At 41.6% G+C, this 12,622-nt stretch overlaps 1 protein-coding gene across 2 annotated transcripts in view; it reads left to right on the top strand.

Moving 5' to 3' along the window:
- LOC149435335 (adhesion G protein-coupled receptor G4-like) overlaps positions 1-12,622 on the top strand; it is a 134,848-nt gene that overhangs the window by 71,044 nt on the left and 51,182 nt on the right. For both annotated transcript variants that reach the window (XM_089662767.1, XM_089662768.1), the window contains exons 10-11: positions 9,874-9,997; positions 10,724-10,842. In XM_089662767.1, the coding sequence (XP_089518893.1) occupies positions 9,874-9,997; positions 10,724-10,842 (243 nt within the window). The remainder of the gene's footprint in view (positions 1-9,873; positions 9,998-10,723; positions 10,843-12,622) is intronic.

The following is a 12,622-nucleotide window of genomic DNA, read 5'->3' as shown; positions in this document are numbered from 1 at the left end:
GTTGCAACAAGGTGGAATTCAACCCTACATATGTTAGACCGCCTTTACGAACTGCGAAAGGCCATCACCGATTTCCTGATGTTAAAAGCGGATAAAGGTACTCCCTGTGTAACTTAGATGTCAGCCATTGGCAGCTCATGCGTGACACCTGCGCTTGCTCAGGCCCTTTGAGGAGGCCACGCTATTCGTGAGTCGGCAGGACTATGGGATGAACGACGTCATTCCTCTGTTGCACGTCCTGGAACAAATGCTGTTAACAATGGCTGGTCAGGGTGCGGTAGACGTGGCGCACAGATCTCAACGCCACATGACCCCTGTGGGGGCAGGACAGGAAGAAGAGGAGGAGGTAGAGGAGGACATTGGTGCTCAGGAATTATTGAGTGAAATGGGTGGTTTTTCCACTCAGCGGACAGGAGTGGAGGAGCAGGAGCATCTGGTAGAGGAGGAGGAGGAGGAGACAGAGGACCCAGACGCACCGTGGCAGTATGCTGTGGAGATGGAGGCAGGGAGTCCCTCGCATTCCTTGGCACAAATGGCCCATAGCATGCTCGGTTGCTTGCGTAGCGACAGCCGAATAATAACCATCAGACAGAGGGATGACTTTTGGCTGTCCACCTTGTTGGACCCTCGCTACCGTTCAAAAATGGTGGCCTTTTTCACACCTGCTGAGAGGGAGGCCAAAATAACGTACTATAAAAACCACCTATGTAGTCAGCTGGTCTCTGCCTGTCTGCGCCAACGTCCATCCTCAGACACTGTGGGCCCTGTGCGCTCGCGTTCCGCTGCCATGGCAGCAGGGGAGGGGTGGGGTGGTAGGAGCAGTGGCAGCTCCACCAGCAGCGGCTGCCTCAGTCTGCAGTCGATGATGAGTAGCTTTCTTCACCAGCGCAGTGAGGAAACTACTAACCAGCCGCAGCAGCAGCAGCAGCAGCAGCAGCAGCATCAGGTGGACCTGGAGCAGGACCTCAAACAACAGGCTTAGGCCTACTTGGACAGCACCCTGCCAACCGAGGTAGACAATCCCCTTGACTACTGGGCAACGAAACTTGACCTTTGGCCCCAACTAGCTGAATTTGCCCTTGAAAGGCTGTCATGCCCGGCCAGTAGCGTGGCATCGGAGCGCGTGTTTAGTGCGGCAGGAGGTATTGCAACTCCGCGGAGGACACGACTGTCCACCCAAAGTGTGGAGAGACTGACGTTTGTGAAAATGAATCAGGCGTGGATTAGTCTGGATTTCAAACCACCAGTTCCTGACACAACTGACTAAATCCGCCATGAATCATGCCCCAAACATGTGCCACTTTCAGGTCTCCTCACACTGCTGGTGTGTTCCATTTTTTGTCATAGGGTGCTGGCAGATTACGGGCCTCCCATAGCTGCTGCCAGGCCCCTAATCTGCCATGGGCCCCTATACCGCCTCCTCATGCTGCTGCCAAGTCCAGAGTCTCTCATGGGTCCCTGTACGGCCTCCCATTGCTGCTGTCTCCATCGCCACACTCTGCCATGTGCCACTTTCAGGTCTCCTCACACTGCTGGTGTATTCCATTTTTTGTCATAGGGTGCTGGCAGATTACGGGCCTCCCATAGCTGCTGCCAGGCCCCTAATCTGCCATGGGCCCCTATACCGCCTCCTCATGCTGCTGCCAGGTCCAGAGTCTCTCATGGGTCCCTGTACGGCCTCCCATTGCTGCTGTCTCCATCGCCACACTCTGCCATGTGCCACTTTCAGGTCTCCTCACACTGCTGGTGGGTTCCATTTTTTGTCATAGGGTGCTGGCAGATTACGGGCCTCCCATAGCTGCTGCCAGGCCCCTAATCTGCCATGGGCCCCCGTACCGACTCCTCATGCTGCTGCCAGGCCCGTAATCTGTCATGGGCCCCTGTTGTCGCTTGTTGGCATATTCCGCTCGTTCAGATGCTCCTTCTCCTGCTACTCCTCTTCACGGATTCCGTCAGCAGTCTTTCTTGGAATCCGTTTCCAAGAGACAACAGTTTGCGAGCACGCACCAGACGGTGCAGAAACTGAACGTCCTCCTGTCCAAGTTGCTGCTGCCAGGCTCGTAATCTGTCATGCGCCCCTGTACCGCCTCCTCATGCTGCTGCCAGGTCCAGAGTGTGTCATGGGCCCCCGTACCGACTCCAAATGCTGCTGCCAGGCCCGTAATCTGTCATGGGCCCCTGTACCGCCTCCCCATGCTGCTGCCAGGTCCAGATTGTGTCATGGGTCCCTGTACGGCCTCCCATTGCTGCTGCCAGGCCTGTAATCTGCCATGGGCCCCCGTACCGACTCCTCATGCTGCTGCCAGGCCCGTAATCTGCCATGGGCCCCTGTACCGCCTCCTCATGCTGCTGCCAGGTCCAGAGTGTGTCATGGGTCCCTGTACGGCCTCCCATTGCTGCTGTCTCTATCGCCACACTCTGCCATGTGCCACTTTCAGGTCTCCTCACACTGCTGGTGGTTTCCATTTTTGTCATAGGGTGCTGTATGGCCTCCCATTGCTGCTGCCTCCACCGCCACACTGTGGCTCCACACTCTGGTTTTGGCCCCGTGACTGGCCAAATGAGTGAAGTGTGCGGTGATTCTAAGATCGACGGCACTCATCTGCATGTCATACTGCCTGACAGTATTATTTCTCTTCCCCAGCAGACTCCAAGGGCATTTAAATTAAAGGTACAGTGTTCAGCACTAATATTAAGTCTCTCTGAAGCCCAGAAACACCCTTTTTTAAGTTAAATTCACAGCGAATATATTCGACTCGAATCGAAATTTTTCCACGAATTCGCCGAATCAGTCGAATCGAATTTTTGAATACTTCGCTCATCTCTAATGACAATATATAAAAATTTTACATATCAGTTTTACAGGTTACCAATGTATGGGCTTTGAGATAATTCACATATCAAATATTTAAATCGAGAAAATGTACTATTTTAAGAAAAAAAAAGATAAATGATGGCATGTCTCAAAAAAGCTGGGACAGAGCCATGTTTACCACAGTGTAACATTCTCTCATCTTTTAACAATACATTGTAAACATATGGAAACTGAGACCAGTTGCTGTAGTTTTGGGAGAGGAATGTTGTATCATTCTTGTCTGATATAGGATTCTAACTGTTCAACAGTCCTGGGTCTTCTTTGTTGTATTTTATGTTTGAATGTGCCAAATATTTTCAATTGGTCAAAGGTTTGGACTGCATGCAGGCCAGTTAAGCACCCAGACTCATCTACTATGTAGCCATGCTGTTGTCATAGATGCAGTATGGGGCTTAATTGGATCCTCCTGTGCATATAAGGATCTCCCTAACCCTAAGCTGCTGACACTTAAACCTAAAACCAAGATATAGGTGACTGAACACAACACAATATAGTGTAGCACTATGTAATAATAAACTAAATAAAAAAAACTAATAAGTGCTATGATCCTTCGTGGATCTTTAAGTGAATAATAGTGACAAAGTGAAAAAACTGTATACACATGAAAATATAAATCTCCACAGTCCCTCTAATTAACACTTGAGGGATCACAGACTCATGAATCCAATGGTGCAAATAAATATGTGAATCCCTTGATAGGGATAAGATACTATGTATAGGTGATCAGTGTCACACACTTAACCACATAAATAAAAGTCCACATTAAAAAATATTAAATTAATCATGAACACACAAATAAATGATGAACAGTATTGCAAAAGTCCAAATACTGCAAACATAAGATCGTGCTCCAACTTCAAAATCATGCAGGTGATAACGTGTAAACATGGTCACAACACAGGTGCAAATCCTCAAGTGGCCAAAATGCCCCCTCACCTCCTTACAGTGACCACACGGGCCAGCTCGCTTTTAGGATCACACCATGATCCTCACAGGTATTAATCGTCACAGGTCAATCCCCTCACTCGATATCATCAATAGTGGCACTCACTCCTCTCCTTAAGGTCTCTTAAAGCCACTGGTATCAGTAGTACCGCTCACTCTCCAAATAGGCTCATAATAATAAAGCATAAATATCCTCCATAGTGTAAACTTGTAAAGCCAAAATAGCAAAATAAAAAAATGCCCACTCACATGTACAATGTTAAGTATTCGCTTTTCACCATGGGTAGTAAAGGTGCACCAAGATGGTGCCCATGCCGGAAATGACATCACCGCGTATCGGAAGTTCCACCCCGCGTACCAACGCGTTACGTCACACTAGTCATGTGACTTCATCAGGGTATACGCCCATGGAGAATGGAACTTCCTTTATAGGTGGCCTGAAGCCAATCAAAATGTGGAGGCGGATCTACGGCGGCCATTTTATTGAAGCCCGCTGATTAGAAGCAACATGTACTACGCAATGGGGTTAAAGCTTTACTACTAAATCCCAAAAATCAGTATGATATATAAAATATATATAATATATATAAAAAACCGGGTAATATGCACAATATTCATAATATTGGATAAGATAATCCAACTAAAAAGCCTTTATTAAACCGTAGGCTCCAATACTTGAATAATGAATAACAAATATGTGTCTCCCGGCGGCCATGATGCCATAGCTCATTAATACTAATATTATATGAATAGAAATGTCAATGATAGTTAAATACCTACTAAAATACCATATTCATATATAATCTTTATTAGAATGGATATAAAATAATACTATAAACCCCTGTATTAGACCCTTTGGGTTAAATAAAAAAAACGCATAACCTATATCTGCTACAATTATAATAATGGATAAAATAATAAATAAATAAAAAAATAAAAATAAAAACTGGGACAGGGCTCCTAAAAAAACTACTAAAAATATTATCAGGAAATATAATACCCATGTTGACACACCCATACTATGGGTTCACAAAATATTATACATAATATATAAATAAATATTAAATATATTAAAAAGGTACCAATAAAACACCCACTGTAAAATAATACTAAGAATAAACAATAATACATATACGATCACTGTTTCCATAAAATACTGCATAATAATAATAAATAAAATCCATATAAATAGCCAGACTACTAAACCATCTTAATAAATTCGTAAAAATGAAACTAGCTATACCAGACCAATCATAATCCCTAAAAATCACTAATAAAGCAGTTTAAGTCAAAGTCAACATTCAGGCCTCAAGGTGCCCGTGTCCGCATATTGTATATCCACTTGGACTCTGCTTGACTCAGAGACCGCACCTTGTTGCTACCCCTCCAGTGGCCTCTATATTTCTCTATTCCCCAATATAATAATGAGGATGGATCCTTATCATGATACCGAGAAAAATGCCTCGACACACTGTGCTTTGGAAAACCTTTTTTTATATTTTGCATGTGTTCTCTTAATCTTTTCCACACTGGAAATGAAATCCTTAATATTAACCAGGAAATGAAATCCTTAATAGTAACTTCCACTCCAGTACTCTTTGCCACAAAAGATTTTAACTTCTTGTTCTGTCCCTTTGTTTCTCTACATGCATAGCGTGTTCTGCACGGGAAAAATCCCTTTTGATCTAAGAATGTTACCATTTTGTTTTTTTATTGGTGGGTCTATTACATTAGAGAAGACAGTGGAATTTCTGGAATATGTTCAGATATGGCTTCTTCTTTGCATGATGGAGGTTTAACTTGCATTTTTGGATGGCAAACTGTGTTCACGGACAGTGATTTTTGGAAGTATTCTCGAGCCCATTCAGTTGTGTCCACCACAGAATCATGCCTGTTTTTAATGCAGTGCTGTCTGAGGGCCTAAAGATTATGTACTGTAGCTGATGATATTTTTAAAGTCTTTGCAATTTTATGTTGAGGAACATTATTCTGAAATTGCTGAATTTGACAATTTTTAGATGCAGCTTTTCAGATTGGGGAACCTCTGTCCATCTTCTGAGACTCTCTGGCTCTATAAGAGGCCTTCTTCCAGCTCTTCATTATTAGTACCACTTACTTTTCCAGTTTTTTGCTGCCCTGTACCAATTTGCTTGAGATGTATTGCTGCCATCAATTTCAAAATGAACTTCTTTTTTTCTTAAAATGGTGCATTTTCTCAGTTTAAACATTTGATGTGAATAAAATATGGGTTCATGAGATTTACAAATTGCATTGTTTTTATCTAATTTAACAGTGTCTCAACTTTACTGGAATTGGGGATGTATATGTAAACTGGTAAAGCCTATATTTATAAGAAGTCAACATAAAAAGTAAAAGGGAACCTGCCAGTGCTATCAAAGCCCCCAAACAGGAGTATTTAACATGCAAAATGTGACTTTCAGCTCTGAAGTTAGAGCTCTAACAATGTGCATACCTCACTGTAGGTCCAGTAAGATGCTCATGTCCTGTTTATTTTAAAGAGGGATCAGTTGCCTTTTTAAAACACAAGTTAGAACCCTGTGGAATAATTGATATCACCCAACTCTACCTAGCAACATTTTAACAACCATTCTTTTCTTTCCTTTGTTACCTTTTTCTCCTTTTTAAATTTGCACATCCGGACAATAGGCCCTTATTCCCCTTTCAACTCTCCACTCCTTTCCTGCAATCATGCTGAGTGTTTCCCAGATAGAGGAATGGTAGCTTCTGGATGCACTTACATAATCACAAAATTATTATTATTATTATACAGGATTTATATAGCCCCAACAGTTTGCTCAGCACTTTACAATATAACGGGTGACAATACAGTTCAATACAAGAGGGTCAGGAGGGCCCTGCTCCTTGGAGCTTACAATATGTTTCTCAATTGTGTTACTTTGTGTATTGACAGATATCATCATCTTGGACATACAGTATGTTACCATATAAATACATGTAATCCCTTTTAAAGCCTAAATAAAAAAATACAACTGAAAACACAAGCTAGATCGTGTAATTACAAAGGAAGGAATTACAGTGGTGGAATTCTAAGCATAGTAGCTCTATGACACCTAGGGATTATGAGATGCGGAATTCCCTCCACCTCCCTTTCATCACAAACCCTCTTGATGAATGACTGTAGAAAGGACTCTCTGCCCCCATCCTCCTTTATGCTCATCATTGTTGATTAGCATAGGTGCATGAAGCATGAACCTTGTTATGCTACCACACCACTTGCTGCTTACCTTCAGGAGTTCAAAAGGCACCTACAGGATGTTGTTCCTATAGTAACAAGAGACCATTCTGTGCTTTATTTTAAATTCTGTCTTACAATTGCCCTTCCACACCTTCTCTAGTAAAATTACAGCGGCACCAATTATATCACCATTTTGATGTTGGCAGCTCCAGTGGGCTCAGTCTTAAGTTAATTCACATTGGGATTTGTTCCGAATACCAATATGTTTAGTGATTTCAGAATTAGTTCTTGGTAGTTTCATGGACAACTAACAAAGCAAGTGCAGATGTGTGTCTGTAATGTACATGACATTCACAGTGGCTGAAAATGTCTCTTTTTATCTGTTAGATACTGCTGCACACATTGTTGAGAGCCCTTCTTGTTTTACTAGAAAACTGAGAGAAACACACAAGGAATAGGGAATTACAACATAACTATATAGTTTGGACAAAAGAGAATATTACTTTATGCAAATATTTTGGTTGACACTACCTCCTAGTGACAGACTTCTATAATTACAGTATAATATATGAGAATGGTTGTTGACCCTATGTCTGTATAAACAACATGTTAACAACGTCACTTTTTAAGAATAATTGTTTCATACACAAAAGGTGTATGGAGGGCCATTATCCATGGTGGTGTTAATTTACCACTTACAGCATCCCAAATATGCTCAGCACTAGATGGCCTTCTTCTATGCACGTTGGGTACCTTTATTCGAAAGCGCGCCCAGGACTGCTGACACTGTGCTCATGTGAAGAAATCTAACATTAAGGCAGTTCCCCTACTCAGAGATGAGCTCTCACTGACTGAAGTAAAATAGTTTATGTGAAATGTGTTATCCCATGATATACACACTGTACCTTCAGTAGTTCTTGCATTAGGAGGGATACGCTGAGCCTGCGCCCACTCCACCAGTCTAGCATACCTCTGTTACCTCACTCCCAGTAACAGAATGGGGTCCTGCCAAGCACATAGTGCATGCTCTAAGTGGACTCCTTTGCTTTGCATACCTTGTGGCCATGTCATGGATCTCTGTAACCGTGATCTGCTCCCAGTTGCTAGGGGAGACAGACAACATGGGAGGGAGCCGAATAGCAACCCCCTTGCTACTGGAGGACCTGCCACCTTATCAGGTACCACGCCTAAAGCTGGTTGCTTTGTGCTTTAAACTTGTGCTTGGTTACCTTTAGCAACAGCATTACTCTTCTTTACTTGCTGCATTAACCCCAATTTGTGTAGTGTGACTTCACACCCCATATATGCTTTACAGACCCTGGTTTTTCTGGATATGCCAGAACCAACATGCACCCCTTTGAATGACTTCAGACCATGCTAAGAACAGTAATATAACTTTACTGACAGTTCAACATAAACAATATTCAAACCCTAACACTAACTACCTTTGTTCAGCTGCCCAGGCATACCTCTGTGAGATGGTAGTCCATGAGAAATTCCATTGCTGGTTATCCTCCAGAACCCCCGGTGTCTTCAGTGGACTGCAAGGCGCAGCAGCCCCTCTCATTAGTTGAATCAATAGTGGGAAAAATCATGGCGCTTGGGTGGCAACTGGCTGTAAATCTTTACATTTTCTTCTGTGAGCCTCTTACTCCTATTCCCATGTGGCTGGAGCTCAGTGTGGGAAGAGCCATCTCCCTTTTTATAACAGCACAGGGAGAGAGGCAGAGCCCAGAAAGAGAGGCAGAAATAGCATCAACCCTTCCATAACCTAGGCAGACTGGCTAGCTTATTAACATGGTACATTCCCCTTGCAGGCAACTGCCTACACATACAAGAAAAAACGCACAGAGGCTTGCATCCCCACCCACCACGACTGCAGGTGGAAATAGGACACAAGGTCTTTTGCGACTGGTAAAGCACTGCAGGCAAAAGTGTTTCTGCTTGCAGTATGCTGCCCATTTGTACCAGCCCCCTAGGAAATCAAATTTCATATATGTTTCCTACTTCAGAAGAGTGCAGTAACTGTAAGCACTTTAAATGGGATTTCAAATGTATCTGTACATTTCTCAATCTTGTTTAACTCTCTTGAAAAACAAAAAGCAAAAGTTCCCATCATTGCATGATACAGCTTTGCATAGTCTCATCTAAAATTAAGTACCTTCTAGCATTTACATTTTTGCTGCATTGTAGTGGGGAAGGGGGCAAATCGGCATCTCTTCTACCTATTAACCCTTTGAGGACCGAAAGATTTTGGAACGCCAAAAGAATCAATTTTTTTGTTTTTAAAGTTCGTACACTTCAGTTGCTGTAACTAAGCCATTTCATGAAATAATTGGCAAAAAGCTAGATCCATTTGTTGTTTGTTGATAAGAACTAATATTTTGACTCAAACCAAAAAACAAAAAGAGTTTTAAGTTCTTAATCAGATTATACACGCAATTAAAAACATGGGACAAATACGTCCCTTGGTCCTCAAAGGGTTAAAAGCATTTAGCAGCATAAACACACCAATCAGGATGTTGTCTTTTGCATACAAGCAGTAAATCAGTATTCCTACTTTACTGCATTAGAATGTCTCATGTCAAGGGAAGACAAGGGACAAATTCAATGCTGTATATTGCCTTATGTCCTTGTTTGATTTAATGGCATATACTGCAAAATAGTAGTTTTGGTACTTTGTATTGCTTTGAAAAGAACATGTTATAAGTGAAAATCCCTGCCTAAAATAGTTTTCTCATTTATGAACCTCATATTTGTGTTTCTAAATATATAACAGCATTGAGTTTCTTTGGATGACCTTAATCCTTATGCACATTTTTTATCACTAATTTAGAGAAATGTCCTGCTGAGACAAAGCGGTATGATCAGTTTATTTATGAGTGGAAGGAAACAAACCCTACCGAGACTTCACAAATACAATGCTACACCAATCCAGATGAGTTTGTTTTAAGATACTGGTAAGATAAGAGATATTTGTAAACTGTATATGTGGTGTGTATACTGAACTGGGATTGGGCAGTTTTCCAAAAAGTTTTGCGAGAAACATGAATGCTGCATTTCTGTCCTCCCATGCACTTCAGTAAGCTTCCACACCAGCAACAAAATAAAAATGATGCTAAGGAACCACCCATAGTCACTGCCCTATCACATGGTGAAAATATCCAATAACCACGTGACATGAAGCCGACTCACCTAAAATTATTCCAAATAGATGGTACGATCCAAATAACTCACTGCTATAATCCAAACAACAGGGGCAAAAAGAAAGCCCGATAGGAAGTTACATGGCGGACCAAGCGTCTTATAACTAAAAACAGGCTTTATTATGTTAAAAAAATACAAACACTTTAAAAGAGCACAAATACCAAAAAATACAAACAAACACTTTAAAAGAGCACAAATACCAAAGAATACAAACACTTTAAAACAGCACAAATACGTGCTTCCACACCGTCTGATCCAGAATTTTACCCAGGGAGGACTCTTGCAGTGGGTTGGGTGGAGACGCAGTGTGGAGTAGGGAGTCAGTAAACCTTACTGGAAAGCATAGCCTATCAGAAGACACAATGGGGTTTATTTACTAAAGCTGGTGAGTGCAAAATCAGACTCACTTCTGCATAGAAACCAACAGAGTCCACTCAATTTTTGTCCTTCCTAATGCTGGTCCATTTTTTTCCCTTTAGTTCTATTAGTGTAAATACAGAAATGGCTGCTTGGGAAAACCCTGATTTCAGCAGATGTGTTCTTCTAACATCACTTCCTAATACATTTGAGGATCTTGATAACATCGCTGTGACACCAGGTAATAATAGATGTGCTCATTATTATTTATCATTATTAAAAACAGGGTTCAGGATATTTTTTAATTGAACACATATATATTTTTAAGGATTTGACCAAAAGTCATATTTTCAAAGATAATAAATAAACTGAAGAAACATACATAAACCTTTGATCAGAAGAAAAAGATTTGTTTTTGTTTATGGGGAACGATTTGTGAATATTCATTCTTTATTCTTTGTATTTGTTAATTGGTGTTATATACAACATTTGAATAACATTATCTGTATTTTTTATATTGGAGCAGCTGATACAACCCTATACTTAGGACTTTCTTTTTGATACTGGCGTCATGAAAGCTCATTGGATTGATTGCCCACTGTACTCTTGCAAGAGCACTGTCTCATTGAGCCATAGGCATATAATCTTAGGCACTTTCTATCTGTTCTGCAGTTATAAAAAGATAATCACCTGACAATGCTTTACTGTGTGATGCCTGCCCTGTGAAGGAGAAGAACAAAGTCTGAGAAACTAAAGGTTTAGCAGTGGGGAGTGCTCAGAAGGAACTCTGGTTGGGGTCTGGAAGCACTGAGAGCGGAATCAGTGAGAAATTAAGCCCCACAAGAGGCAAAATCTGGCTCTAGAGTTAGGTAACTCAACAAAATGAGAGTTAGTTAGGGTATGATTATATGTTATGGATAGGTTTTAGGGTTAGGTTATAGGTTAAAAGTCACCCACACCTACACTTATCAAATTAGGACCTGCAGCTGTGTGCATACAACCGCTGCATCCTCATAGAGTAACAGATGGCTCCAGCTGCACAAACTGTTCATTCACGATGTATGGGCCAGAGAACCCATGTGAATGAGCCCTTAATTTTTAAAAACATTTTTATGATTTAAAAAATATATATTTTTACAAATTTTAAAAATTATTTTTTTACAATTTTAAATTGATTTTTTTTTACAGTTTGTTATATTTTACATTTTAAAAATTATTTTTCACATTTTATTTTAAAACACTGTTGGGGAAGGGGAGGGGGGCTTTGGTGAAATATTAGGCATCTAAACATACCATTAAAATCTCTTTTTTGAGACAGAGAACCTTTCTCTGTAGCCTCAGGTGCACTGAATTTGAATGAACAGAAAACAGAGGCTCCTGTTCATTCATAAACTGAAGAATGGTAAACATAGTTTATGATGCTTTAGTTAATGGACACAGCAGTGATCAGTACTGATCACTCACTGTGTCCATTCAGAAAAGGAAGGAGCATTTACTAGCCACTTTCCATCCCCCTGTGTACCTGCAGGGACACGAGGGGGGCTCCGGGCACGCAATGGGGAATCAGATGTGGGCAGCTCAGGGAGGGGGAGCGGAACGGGGGGACAATTACAGAACGATGCCCTGTGTCTGTGTTTCTCCCTCCAGCAGCTGAAAGCCAGAGGGAGGGAGAGAGGGAGAAATCATCTTTCAGCTGCTGTAGAGAGCCACACAGGGCATCATTCTGCAATTGCCCATTGCACTAATCCCTCTGTATGACGGTAGAGATGTACTTAATGTATGTTTTAAGCTCTCAGTTGACGAGTTCACTTTAATTTTTCTGTTGCTTCAACAATGTAAGATAATCTTAGAGCACTTCCAGGCCTTGGTATTCTATACTTCCTTCTACAATGGTGTCACTGCTTTGCTATACAAGTCAACAATTTCTCTGCATTAAGCAGGTAGATCTGTTTTCCTTTGCGATCGTTTTGATCAAATACCCGCTTTTATTTTAATTGCATTTTTTAAAAGTACTAAATATT

This window comes from Staurois parvus, unplaced genomic scaffold, assembly GCF_062004578.1.
Source record: "Staurois parvus isolate SC_StPar_1 unplaced genomic scaffold, SC_StPar_1.0 ptg001535l, whole genome shotgun sequence".
NCBI classification, from domain to species: Eukaryota; Metazoa; Chordata; class Amphibia; order Anura; family Ranidae; genus Staurois; species Staurois parvus.
The sequence above is the reverse complement of the archived record's forward strand: the minus strand, read 5'-3'. Positions and strand labels throughout refer to the sequence as shown.